The sequence below is a fragment of the Micrasema longulum genome, unplaced genomic scaffold (assembly GCF_059751315.1).
Source record: "Micrasema longulum isolate JH-2025_06_02 unplaced genomic scaffold, ASM5975131v1 h1tg001225l, whole genome shotgun sequence".
NCBI lineage: Eukaryota > Metazoa > Arthropoda > Insecta > Trichoptera > Brachycentridae > Micrasema > Micrasema longulum.
The window spans coordinates 426,857-441,177 of record NW_028278412.1 but is presented as its reverse complement, the minus strand read 5'-3'; the positions used below and the strand labels follow the sequence as shown (position 1 = coordinate 441,177).

General features: G+C 32.7%; 2 protein-coding genes across 5 annotated transcripts in view; one reads left to right on the top strand and one right to left on the bottom strand.

The window, feature by feature from the left end:
* Positions 1-14,321, top strand: part of RfC3 (replication factor C subunit RfC3) — a 38,862-nt gene that overhangs the window by 19,501 nt on the left and 5,040 nt on the right. For 2 of the 3 annotated variants that reach the window (XM_088234329.1, XM_088234328.1), the window contains 3 exons: positions 446-628; positions 903-1,136; positions 3,325-4,278. The exons of the other annotated variant lie outside the window; for it this stretch is intronic. In XM_088234329.1, coding sequence (XP_088090455.1) covers positions 446-628; positions 903-1,136; positions 3,325-3,606 — 699 coding nt within the window. In that variant the 3' untranslated portion in view covers positions 3,607-4,278. Of the gene's footprint in view, positions 1-445; positions 629-902; positions 1,137-3,324; positions 4,279-14,321 lie in introns of those variants that run through there. 3 annotated transcript variants of the gene reach the window in all.
* On the bottom strand, positions 1,082-14,279 carry LOC148276404 (carboxylic ester hydrolase-like). Of its 2 annotated transcripts, XM_088234326.1 has the most exons (6): positions 12,984-14,279; positions 11,488-11,756; positions 9,318-9,433; positions 8,396-9,131; positions 8,100-8,318; positions 1,082-1,125 (listed from the first exon to the last, which is right to left on the bottom strand). In XM_088234326.1, exons 1-5 carry the CDS (start codon positions 13,200-13,202, stop codon positions 8,129-8,131), a joined length of 1,530 nt encoding a protein of 509 aa, XP_088090452.1. In that variant the 5' UTR covers positions 13,203-14,279; the 3' UTR covers positions 1,082-1,125; positions 8,100-8,128. The 2 variants fall into 2 exon arrangements, with proteins under 2 accessions (XP_088090452.1, XP_088090450.1); XM_088234324.1 differs by having other exon boundaries at positions 8,396-9,433.

Below are 14,321 nucleotides of genomic sequence, written 5' to 3'. Positions count from 1 at the left end.
CGTGGAATATTGATTTTAAAGGTTTGTATAATCTGAACATTTCATTATTCCGGGACTGGCACCTGAAGTGTAGTACTGATCACATTACATGTAACTGATGATTGAAGAATGCTGCATTTGGTTTACCGATGCAGTGCCCTAAACACCACTGGGTGCGGAACATGAAATAATTATAGAAAATTTTGAATAAGCAAACTCAAGGTCCTAGGTTTGATTCCTGACAGTGTAGACATAAAAAATTGATTTTACACTACAGTATTTCACTGTCACTAGATTAGCGCCTAAAGCTTAAGACGTATCACGGTACTTCATGTAAGACATGATCTAGATACGCTCCAATCTGTGTACTAATGCAGTGCCTAATGCACCATCAAGTATGATAAGCGGATGATGATAAGTTTGTTGATAATTTTTTGTGTAAATATTTTTTTTATTTGTGTTTTAGAGTATGCTATGCGCGCGTTACCTAGGCCTGCAATGGGGCGGGCTCACACAGGGGGCTGATGTGTTACTGGGTGAGTGTCCCGCCCCCCGGCCCTCGCGTCCCCCCGTGCCACTCAAGCTGTGCGATGTGGCCGGAACGGGGCGGGACTCCCCTATGCTAGCCAACTACATATACGCATCCCACGTAAGTCGACATTTATTTAACAATAGTCAGAGTATGATCAAATACTGGACAAACTGGCCAGTATATCTAACGTCAGATAAGTTGATTATTATTACATTAATTTTCGAAAAAAAATACTATTTTTCGTACCTCATGCTTTTAAAACCATGCAAAAATATTGCGTAAAATCAGAGTCTGGTGTATATGTAAAATAAAAACAATGCTTCCCTATGCACCATTCAGTGTGGATAAGGGAATAAGTCATCAAATGATGACCTGCTCATTTATTTTCCAGATTATCATGTTAGTGTATGACATTACGAACCTGCAGAGTTTCGACTGCCTCAGTAGCTGGCTGGACAACGTGTCGGACATTCTGTCCGGGACAGAACCCGTCCCCGTCCTGTCCATATTTGGCAACAAGAGCGATCTAGAGCACCAGCGGGCTGTGAGGACGGAGTGCGTCCAGGAGTTCGCGGATGAATACGGGTGCTTGAACTTCACTGGGTCGGCGAGGACTGGCGAAAATGTGAGCTCACTTTTAAAAAATTACATTATGTAATAACTTTTATTTACATATACATGAAATTTAATTTTAATTTATCAACTATTCTGCACATTCTCTCAAAGACGAGAATTACACAAATATCTGTCACTATGTTATGGGGCACCCCTAAAGTCAACATTGAAAGCTCCACCCATTTACCCGGTTCTGTTTTAAAGGTCCTTTGGCCTCTTTTCGGACCCGCACATTGAAAAAATATACATTTCTTTTAGCTTTAATGAACGGTAATTTTTTTTTTTCAAAAAACTATTTGTTTACTAAAGTAAACACTAAAATCAACAGATGTAAGAATTGAAGAAATATAAATGTTTTAATATAGGCAAAATGGTGAATCTTACACATTGTGCTAAGTGGCCATTTAAACTAGCCAATGACAGGTCATAAGCCCCGTAAATGCCTAGACTACGATATTTCCTTCTCTAAAATGTTCGGTCTCTGTTGTTATTTGTTTATAATCTAAGAGTATGTGAAGGTTATTTCACAATAATTATATTTTAAAGGCTAGGAAATAGGAATTTAGCATGGGTGTCCTTAAGTTACCACACAGGGTCTTTTGGAAGTTTTTTCACATAGTATATTAAAGGTTAATAATATGCATGCTTCCACTTTATATTTGTTTCCAACTCAACACGAGTTGAGTTTTTTTGAGACGACCAATTTAAAAAAAAATTATGACATATTTTATAAATTTTATATTTGAAGCACTAACTTTGTGGTTATTCATTATAATAAAAACAGTATACCTTGATGGAGAAGCTTGTGTAGGTTTGAAACCGAACGGTAGAAAAAAAAAAAAATTATTTAAAAAAGGCATCCATGAAGTTGTTACAACTTACTGAGAAATTAATGTTTTTTTTTTTTTCATAGTCTTTATTCAATAAAATATACATATTATTGCAATATTAATACATTATAAAGAAAACAAAGTATTAAGATATATTTTGTCCCGAAAAACTATTCAATAATAGTTTGTCATCGGGTGCTCAGACATTAGTTTTAATTAATAACAAATAAAAAGAGTACAGACATAATACTGTATACATATAAAATAATAAACATAAAAAATAGTTTGAAGTTTTTTTTTTTTTTTAAAGTAAGAAAATAGAGTAAAATAATACAATTAAAATTAAAGAATAGTAATTTACTTAAATATTTTTTAAATATAAGAAAAAAAAATAATAAACACATATATAAATAGTGTGTGCTCATTAATGTAATCAATACAAGATAAAAAATAAATTAAACAAAGTAAACTAAATCGAGAATTAAAAAAAAAATAATAAGAAAATTAAAAGTACATATTAAAATTAAGATATAAAAAATGTAAATGAAATAAGAAAGTAATAAAAAGAAAAGAAAAGGTTAACCCAAGAAAATAACAAAAATGTATTCAATGAGAAATAAAAAAATAAAATAAAAAATTTAAAAAAGTGTAACATAAATAATAAATCCAACGTACGTTGTCCATATTTATTTTTAAATTTTGGTACTACTAGGCCATCAACAGATGTAAATCTTGTTAGATAGCTGTGTTCTAATTTATTTTTATATATCGAGCTGAACATCTGTTGGATAGTAATTTTGCATTCAGTTATATCTTGAAAACTTTGCCAATCAGACTCAATTAAATAATTGAAGGATTAAAAAATAATTCAAGTTATGATTTTGCGCGTTGAATCCGCAGCCTATATTATGCAGGTTATGTGCGGTTCTCTATTTAGGCACATAATAAATGTACAATATAATACAACTATAGTTGTATTATATATTATAATGTGCAACTGTGTGACCAATATTCAAAAGTAGATATATTTTTAATAATATGTATTACTTTTACATTTTTAGTAATATTATAAGTTTTGTATGATTAGTTATTTTATGTTATGTATAATTTTATGTGACAACATTTACAATAACAATATTATGTGGAAGCCTCTAATTGGACTTCATGATATGTATTTATAATATAATTGAATCTTATAAATTTATAAATGTCTGTTGGCTTTCCAATGAAATAAAATAAAATAAAATAAATTTATCAAATCACAGGTACAAGGAAAATAAAAACTTCTGATTCTTAAAAAAATATTTGGGATTAGATAGGAGAATAGACTTAGATAAAAATGATTAATTTGAGTGTCTTTTTTTTCAGGTGAATACCACGATCATTACACTTGTATCACATGCTCTGGGAACTCCTGTTGACAAATCCTTCATTAATTCTACAATACTCAAAGCAGAGCTCGCTACCCATATACGACCCCCGAGAAATATCCCCAACACCCCTGTCATCACTCAAAATCTCAACAAACAAAATGGAAGTTTCAAAAATGGGAAACATATCACGAGGAAGAAAATTTCCAACAAAGAACAGAAAAAAGTGATGAAGGAATTGAAGTGGAAAGCGACTTCTGCTGTCTGCAATATACAATAATTATTTATTGATATTGTTCACGAGAGTAGAAATATAGTCGCTACTACCGTCACCGTCATGAAAATTGGCTTAACTCCCCTTTTTTTCTAAACACTTCTGTCACATATAAAAAAGTGTGACTACCATTTTTCTAAAATATTGCTGTTAAGAATGGACGCAACTTCCATTTATTATGAAACTTATTTCTTTACCAGTTATAAAATAAATTGAATTTAATATTCTGTATTCAGCGCATTTGCTTTCCATGCAAGAGGTCACGGGTTTGATTTCCGACATGTCTGAAATTAAATATTTTGAGGTGTTTTTACACTGAAATATTTCAGAGAAAGTCCCTGGACTGGCACGTGAAGCGTAAGATCTTACCCTCGTGTAACAAAAAAGTTACTCTACAGTTAGTGTACTAATGCAGTGCCCTATACATCATTAGGTGTGGAAACGGAACCATGATGGTGAATTTTAAACATTTGATTTATGATATTTATTGACAATTCTTGATAGTGGAAATCGAGTGGAGATAGGCCTCATAGTGTAGTGGCTAGCAGCAGTATTTTCACTAAATAGAAATTATGTCCTTTCCTCATATAACGACAGCAATATTTTCAAGAAATAGGAGTCGTGACCTTTCGTCGCATTATGATTAAAATTATCCTTAAAATAAATATAGTTACATTATCTTATTTGTCATTCATTATCCACAAAAAATCTATCAACATTTAATTTATTTGTGTTATTTAAAGATTTTCAAAAAATTTAACCGCTGTTCATGGATTCATTAATTCAAATCGTCAATTTTATTTTTTTGTACGAAAATAGGAATATTTCTATTAGGTTGATGCAAAAGTTTTTATGTGTTTATAAATAATAGTCGAGTCATTCTAGCTAAACTTAATTTATCAAGTTTTTTAACCTTGCGGAAAAAGATCCTTGGGGGTGTAGATTTGATATTCACAATTTCCTCTCTACCTAGGGCGCATCCATCCTCTCCACTCCCTAAAACCTCTATGCATACAGTTTTTACTGAATTAAGTTCATTATTTTTTTTTTCTTTCAAAACTTCAAATTTATCAAAATGATAACACAGGGTTAAATAAAGAATTTCAAGGCTGAAATATGACATCTTCGATATATTTTATGCTTGTTGCCATTGGGAGGGTCCGATGTCTTGCTGGGCACCCGCTGGCACAGCGCGGGTTTAAACTGTGCAACTCGGTTATAAGCTTAGACTATACCCTGTCTGCATTATCTGTGTAATCTGTGTGAAAGCACTACAATTAATTATATGAATCATACACATATAAAATGAACCATTTTTGAGAAAATCAAGCTTTTCAAAAGTATTTGAGATACTCCAAGAGTGGTCTCTGTCATTTGGTGAACCATTGCTAGAAAGAAGTTTATGGAAAGATAGGCCACTGTTATAGCTAACAATGGTATATTTTTTTTTGTATCTTGAAATATGTACAACCTTTTGCATTAACCTATTATTTAAATTTTGAGTAACCATTGTCATTAACAGAAATGAGTAGAAGATCTAAATGATAGTCTAACCAAGCAATCCTATTAAAGAATAACAACATATAACAATCAAGTACAATATAATAAATAAAACAATAAATAGATGTAATAAATATTTTACAATAAAAATAGTTTAATTTTTAATGTACAGTTCAAAAAGCATCTTTTTAGTACCTTAAATCGGACATTGTGTGTGTGCCTTAATTTTACGGTCTTTTAAAGCCGTCAAGCTTTCTTAGTGTTGTAAAATGCTTTTTAAAACGGATTGTTAATGTTTTAAAGTTACATTTTTGGCACAATATTTTTAATATCTTTGTGGAACAAAAAAAGGATTTAACCCCATAGGGTTTATCAAGATTTACAGATGTTTCATCTGAGATAGAGATCTCAATGAATTTCACCCGCATCAATGAAAATTTTCGCTCTTTTTCTTCACTAAAAAGATTGCAGAATACAAGAAATATGCTTGTTTGAACATGGCACGAACAGGCGGAATGGCTTTAGCGATAATTTAAACCAGACAATTACCGGCCAAGCTTTGCAAATTAGGAGCAAACCTTCGAAATATGATCTGTCCAAATTTGATAAAAAAATTGTTTGTTGGTTCATATCTAAATCTAAGAGAAAAGACCAAACTGTTTATCCAAAATGAATTAGTGCTGTAACTTCATTCACCGCGATGCTCACATACGTCTGTAAATGCCTATGACAGCACTACTACGCGTAGCTGGCGGCATACGCGAGTAATTTATAACCAAAAAATTTCATAGCTTATGTAATCAATAAGCAAAGAGTCAGTAAAGAGTAAAATAAGTTTTAAAACTAATAAATAAAATATGTAAAATGAGGGTTTGAACTAATAAATAAAATATGTTAATTTCGAACACGTGGAAAGGGTCAAAAACAAGTTTTTCTTCATTTTTCAAGCTCTATATTTATATCATAAATCAGTTTTTCAATGTTTGCTCCTCAAATGTATAGACTTGCGAATTCTGTATCTAAAGTCTATACTGGAAGGGTACTCGCAAAGATTTACTTTTGACTTCATGAAACTAAGCTAAAACCAAGTGAGAGGTATCATTAGAGATCTTACTGGACAGTGCAGATTGAATAAACACCTCGCTAGAATGGATCTCTCTGAAACTTCTAGATGTAGGTTCTGCAGTACAGATGATGAAACACCCTTGCACATGTTATGTGAATGCGATTATTTATATTCCAAATAAGGCTACATCCTCGGTGGACCATTGGTCAAACGTGAGGATGTGAGAACACTCACCCCCTGTCTAATAGCCCGATACTTTAAGGGCTTACAGAAGAAGATTTAGCCGTTCAATAGCCGACTCTTCAAAGGCTTGGAAGGCGAGAATTGATTTATGGGAACCCGTCACAATAAATCTACACAGGTCGCAGTGACGTCATGAGCTTGTTGGGCTCTGACCCTCATTTGCAAAAATAGAAAAGAATACATATTCCATTTTCAAAAAAGGTTTTCCAACTTAGTTGAAATATCTGTCAATTATGTTTTTGCGTTTGAAGAAATTATACATTTTATTCATAATAAATCTTTGATAGGCGGACATATGAGTATAACTGTATTTTTGTTAATTTTACAATTTATAGGAGAAAATGTTTCTTGCGTATGCCAGAATCAATGGTATTCACAGTACACTTATACGACTACTCAAAACATATATAAACAACTTTGTGCCTATTAAACTTTGGTTTTAATAAAATAAGTATCCATTTGCGTCAATTTTTCTTAAACTTATTTCTATCATTCATTCAGTAGTATAAATAGTATAAGTTAGTTCTAGTAGTATAAGTAAACTCATTTCTGTCCCATCTTTAATGGTTCAGGTAGTATATCTGGAATATTTCTGTAATTTGTAAAAATTACTCAAATGTGGTTACACAGATGAAATGATCTATAAATAATAACCCATTTTGCAAAACAAGAGTTCTGTAGCTCAATAATTGGGTTCGTAATAATGTTTTTTTGCTCTCCTGAAAAGTCACACTTTTGTAGTTATACTCTTATGTCCGCCCATGAACGAAATATCATTGCTGTGGATACATATTTTTGTAATTTTGTCACAATTATAGAATCATCAATGGGATGCTTCTTATGTTACGTACAATATTTTTACTATATTTTGTTATCAGAAATATAAAATGTTTTATTGTAAGTAATAATTTGTAACATTAAAATTATTATTTTTACAAATCTTTAATTTACTGAACCCTATTAAACAAATAAATCATCTTCACTTTGAATATTCTGGTAAATAATAAATAATAAATAAATTGTTATAATATGTTTAACCCCTCTCAGCCTGGGTGTTCATTCAAATACACCCGAATTTTAAGATTTTTTTTATTCTCGTACCTACCGAAATTCAAAAGGGGCGAGTTTATTTTTTAAAAACATTGAGTTTGGGATGTGTTATTATTATTTTTTGTACTATAAATGTATTTGTATGAATTAATAAAAAATGATTAAAAGTTACTTGAGCCCCTAAGTACGTTTAATTTTTTTTTGTACACGTCGGTATCAGCATTACACAGAAAAGTTTGTTTTTAACTTTGGCTGGTTTCTTTGTTTTCGGGTAAATTCATGCTGTCCTTATAATTTATATGTATTTTTGGGTAAATTCATGCTGTCCTTATAATTTATATGTAAGGCAAGTTTTAAACGTATTTCAGTAAAATTTACTTCATCATCATCATTCCCTATTCGCATCTAATGGTGCAAAGGGCACTGTATTGGTACACCAATCGCACATATCTCGATCATTTTTGTTACATGAAGGTAAGATGATCAGTCTTACGCTTCAGGTACCAGTCCAAGAGCTATGAAATATTCTGGTGTGAAAACACCACTTTTAATAAATATCTCATATCAACCATGTCGGGAATCGCACGTTTGCATTCAATACGAAGAGTTACGGGTTTGAATAGGGTCAAATGGTAAATACCTTCCAAACATTTTATCGAAGCTTTTTATTTACAGCTTAACAAATTCCCATTTTAATGAATATTCATATGCATACAAATTTTTCCAAAATGTAGTCCTGTTTCTGTATGGAAATTGTCTCATGTTCAAATCCTTATCAAATTGAAGGTAATTCATACCGATTTCTTCTGCCGGTTTCCATTTGACGTTTAACAGAGAACTTACTTCTGGGGTGGGATTTCTGAAATATTTTTTTGTCAATAATAAAAAACCACTAAAAGTGTAAATTTTGAACAATAAAGCTGTATTTTTACTTACCCAAGTTTTACAAAGTTTGTCCACATTGTGACCATTCTGTTTCTCGTAATGTAGGATGTATCGCTCTTGTCCAGGGTTATATTTTTTGTTACCGAAGTCAACCAAAGATACCCTAAATCATCCCCGTGTGAACAACCGAGAAAATCTATCCCATTTTTCAATTTCACGTAGTTTAACGCTCCGTCAAATCTAAACTCATAATAAAACACAGGACTTTCTGGAAATCTCGCTACTCTATTTTTCAGCCAGTAATCTATTGAGTGTATGAACATGGCGTCTCCTATAAGGTTGAAGTAATTTGAAAGAGTGGCGTTTGTCAAGGATTGGTCACCAAAATAGAATTGTTTTATCTTTTGACTGACAGCTATTTTCTCTAGCGAATCTTCTTTGAATCCCAAATCTGGTGGAACGACTCGTTGAAAATCATTGTCAATTTCGTTCAATAATGACGGTTGGCTTTGTAGAATTGGTAGCATTTTCATACCTTCGTCTTTATTAAACCCCGCTATGATTGGAACGCTTTTAAATTCACCTGTTTGAATTATTTTTAGTGGATAATCGGTCAAGAACGGCTCTTCGTTTTCATAAACGCTTTCAATGCACGGGACAAATGGCCCAAAAACAGTAGCTCCTTTTTTCTCATTTTCTCCCATCTTCATTGTTGCTCTGATAATTTCATCAGGAGTTTTTGTCTTCAGATATTTCACAATATCAGTTAAGTTATATGTTTCATACCCTAGTTCAAAAGACAATTTATATGTATATTCTACACTGGTATTTGTTAGAAATCTGTAACCTAAAGCGGAGCCACTCGAAAGAATAGCTTTTTGAAACAACCCATCGGCCATCTTGGATAATATTAAATAGTGAACTATTATCGCTCCTGCACTTTCTCCAGCGATTGTTATTTTATTTGAATTACCTCCAAAATATTTAATATTCTTTTTAACCCATTTTAAAGCCAGGACTACATCTTTTAAGGCAGCATTTCCGGGTGCATCAGATATACCTGGACATAAAAATCCCAAAGCTCCCAATCTAAAATAAATATTCATATAAACCTAGCATAAAGGACAGTAATGATATTGATTAACACATATTATTTATACTCCCCATTAAAAATATTTTTCTTTTTATAAGTACATAAGGTTCATACCATGTTTATGTACATATATACAATGAAATTCATTTTACTATTTTCTTAAGGGTCACCTTTTATATTTTACCTAAAAGATTTTTTTTAAATTTAGTCATTTTGATATGTAAATCAATCGAAAAATGTTTTGCTTTTATTTATTGACCAATGCATGCTTTCGGCTCAGCAGACATCTTCAGGCATGGATTGAATGTAACTTATAATACCATTTAATTTTATTTAAGGTAATAGCAGGCTCTTTAATAGATATGAAATGTGCCCATTCTAGGGAGCTTGCTTTACAATCTTATGAAACATATTTATTTATGCACCACAACAGGCCAGGAGGCCCAATTACAGTGGTGAATTACATCACAGAACACCCAGACTTGAGAAAAATCACATTTTAATTTTCGTGTTCTCACCGGGAATCGAACCCCTAACCTTTCGTGTGTGAGTCAAGCGTCTTGACCACTACACCACGGAGGCTGCCGATGTAATGTGATATAATGTGTTGATAGATAAAATTAAAGGTAAATACTCCAAGTTAGCGTAAATAATTTGTGGTGTCTCCTTTAATCTATCCGTTCGATTGATAATTTGTAACAAAATTATTCAATTGTTTTGTGGAAACTATAGGGCAATCAGTCTTCTGAGTTCTGTCGGTAAACTGTATGGGAAAATTATAATCGAGAAAGTAAGAAAGGTGACGAAAGACAAAGTGTGGGACGTGCAAGGGGCCTTTATGAGTGGATGTGGATGCACAGATCAAATTTTTGCGCTGCGAATGCTAACGGAGAAGTTTTTGGCAAAAAGTCAAAAACTATTCTACGCATTTGTCAATTTACAAAAAGTGTATGATAAAGTAGATAGAATGAAATTGTGGGGCGTGTTGGAAAAGTATCGAGTAGACAATAAACTTATACGTGCAGTATCGTCTCTCTATGAGGAGAGTTCAGCGTGTATGAGAATTCATGGGGGATTTACATCTTGGTTTGCGATCTCAAAAGGTGTGAAACAGGGATGTGTAATGTCACCATGGTTGTTTAATTTTTACATGGACAACTGTATGAATGAGATAGAATGTATGGGTATTGGAGCAAAAATGGATAATTTTTCAGTAAGGTGCTTGTTGTATGCTGATGATGCAGTTCTGTTAGCAAGCAGCAAGGCTGAGTTGCAGCAAATAGTCTCTAGAATGTATGATGTATGCCTGGAGCGAATTGGTGATGAACGAAAGTAAGTCAAAAGTGATGGTATTTGAAAGGGATAGTGAGGTTACTGACTGCATAATAAATGTAAACAACGAATGTCTCGAGCAAGTAGAATAATTTGTGTATCTGGGAAGCATGTTTTCAAGAGATGGAAGAGTAGAAAAGATGTTGAAAGAAGAGTGAATGCGGGCAACAAAATGAACAGAGCACTAAGCACAGTAATTTCTAGTAAAAATATGTCAATCGAAGCTAAACTGGCAGTGCACAATGAAGTTTTAGTCCCAACACTTATGTATGGAAGTGAAACATGGAATTGGCAGAGGAAGGATGAAAGCCGCGTAAACACGGTTGAAATGCGATCTCTTAGATGAATGTGTGGAAAATCAATGTATGACAGGGTTACGAATGATAAAATCAGGCGAGAGTGTAAATCTGAGTCAAGTATAATAGATAAGATTAAGAAAGGGTCTCTGAGATGGTTTGGTCACGTAGAACGAATGGACGACGAAAGAATGGTAAAACAAGTTTATATGGCGAAAATGAATGGCAACGTGAGACGAGGACGACCAAGAAAGACGTGGCATGATCAGATAAACCAAAATCTTAAGTCTGGCCATGTCAAAAGCAGACATAACCGAAGGGCATGTATGACAAGATGTATGAATGTGGAGGAGGCCAGGATAGACGTGTGTGGCGGTACGGGGAAATGGCGTGATGGTAGTAGTAGTAGTTTTATTACAAACCTATAATTGATTGTGATGATAATGACATTCTTTTGCAAAACAAATTCTGGTCCCGCTAAATCTTTATTTCCACTTCCTGCAGTAAGCTCCCCCCCGTGTATCCAGAACATGGTAGAATGATCCTTATTGATTTCTATGGAAGGAGTGTAAACATTCAGGAAGAGACAGTCTTCACTCATCTCTGCCACATCTCCTCTTGGTTGTGGGCAGTATTGCCCTTCTTTCGTAGCGTCCATCGTGTGGTTCCAATCTTTAACTGGCAGAGGGGACTGCAAAGAAACTTACAAGAACACTTTAATACTTAAAGCATTTACCTATGAAATTCTCATTTTGTATTAACTCTTAAAAGGCTGTGGTAAAAAATTCCTTTGTGTGATGTAACATTGTGTTACTTCAAGTGAAAGACAGAATTATTCTGAAGGTCATGCCCTTGGAAAAAAATAATGAAAAAGACATACTGTTTAATAATTCATTTACCGTAATTTATAAAAATAAAAATATAATTTTGCTCTATTATAGCAAAATAAATAAAAAATCTTAAATATGCCAGTCATCCTACATGTGTGCACCCCCGCTCACTGCCAATAACCGACTGAATCTGTTTCACACAAACACCGGCCACAGAACAGGGTCTTTGTCTTTCTTGTTATGAGTTATATCTTCGTGCTCTCTCTTATACAGTATTACTGTATCGGCGTCACATTCATTCTTCGCATATCAAGTAATCCTGTATATTTATATCTTCGTGCTCTCTCTTATACAGTATTACTGTATTGGCGTCACATTCATTCTTCGCATATCAAGTAATCCCGTATATTTATACAAATTTTGCTTTCCAAATCCGGTGAAAAAATGTCTATTTGGAAATTACAAAAAATACAACTTCATAATTTAAAAACATTAACAGAGATATATCAAGTCTTGTATCGTATGTAGACTAGTGTGACATCACAGCCACACAAGAGCTAAGAAATTGGCAACAGTAGGGTACTTTATAAGATCCGGCTCAACTGTAACTGCAGAACTTATAATTAGAAATCAAACACGGATTTGAGTCTACTGAACACTTTATTTTATTTTTACAAAAATAAACATATAAAAATAAATACTTCGTGACAATTGTTTCGCCTTATTAAGGCATTTTCAAACGAATGAATTTTCTTTCGAAAAAAGCAGTCTTTATGCACCATTATATCCAAAAACCTCAGCCTCGTGGTGTAATGATCAGCGCGTTTTCCTACCATGCAAGAGGTCTTAGACTCGGCATGTTTAATATGAAACATTCATTTAAAGGGGTGTTTTTACACTAGAATATTTCATAATCACTGAACTGGTACCTGAAGCGTAAGACTGATCATCTTACCTTCATGTGACAAAAATCATTAAGATACGCTGCGATTGGTGTACCAATGCAGTGCCCTATGCACCATTAGGTGCGGAAAAGGAATGATGGTGATGAGATCCAAAAAGGAACTAGTGTTAATAAACAAACAAACCTTAAACCGCAGATCTTCTATTGGAGGTTGTGCATATGGAATTCTTTGAAAGGAAAAGTAACTCATATTTTCAAATGTTACTTTTTTTCCAGTTATCAAACCATTTTCTACGCTGATTGTTTCAAAATTTAATTGGCAGTAAGTTAAATCGATTAATGTAATTATCACAGCACAAACATAAAACATTTTTACAATAACATTGTTTTCAACCTTCATCATTATTATAAACTGTTGTAATTTGTTTTTTCCTTACTAAAAATGTTTGTTTTATCTATCTGGACTTTATTAATACTGATCTTTCTACAGCGATATTTAAATAGAAAATTACAGGGTGCTTATTTATTTGGAAACAGTAACGAATTACAATCTTAACATTGCACAAGAAATAGAGAAGGGAACATGAAATTCTATGTATTTACTAGGTCACATTACACACAGTTTTACATTCTCTATTCTGCCTATTTTTGAAAATCCATATTCCTTCAATTCTTCCATCTGTTCCAACTGCTGAAAATTTTATTGATTACTAGTTTTTTTTTAATTTACTCTGTCCAGGTGGATGAATAATAGTTCTGTGTGTGAAATAGAATCAGAATCAGTTCTCGACTCGATTGCTTCTTTCAGATAAAAATCTTAAAAAATAAATTGTGTGGGGATAATTCGGCCTCATATAAAACAAATATTTCACTTCCACCCTACTAGGAATTGAACCTAGACTCGAGCGTGATAGTCGAAGTTTGACAACTTGCCAACTACTACAACACGAGGCGGACTTATCTCGGCATATTTTATTTTTAAGGAGTTTTAGCAGAGAGTAGCCATCGAGTCCAAAACACTCACCCAGGGAATAGGAATAGAATATTACAGTAAAATCGGTTTTTAAACAAAAAATTTGAATATTTTTGGGCATTTTTATTTGTGTAAAAATTTAAGTAATTTTGGGCATTTTTATTTGTGTAAAAATTTAAGTATTTTTGGGCATTTTTATTTGTGTAAAAATTTAAGTATTTTTACCGTTAATATGTAATTGAACATGTTTTAAATAAAAAACATAAATATACACTCATTTTCTTACAAAAAAATCGGATTTACTTTATAGACTATTAAGTCAACTTCCCATTAAAATCGGAGCCCTGGCTTTTGCACACACAGAACTGTCGCAGATACAGTAAAACATTTATATTTATAGGGAAAAATATTACACATTTTAGTTTTTATCCTATTTATGAACTATTTTTATTACGACCTTTGTAATATTTTCTTTATCAACAGCTACTGTTTTTATGTATTGAATGATTTACGCATATTGATAAAATTTGTTTAACCTAAAACAGAGAT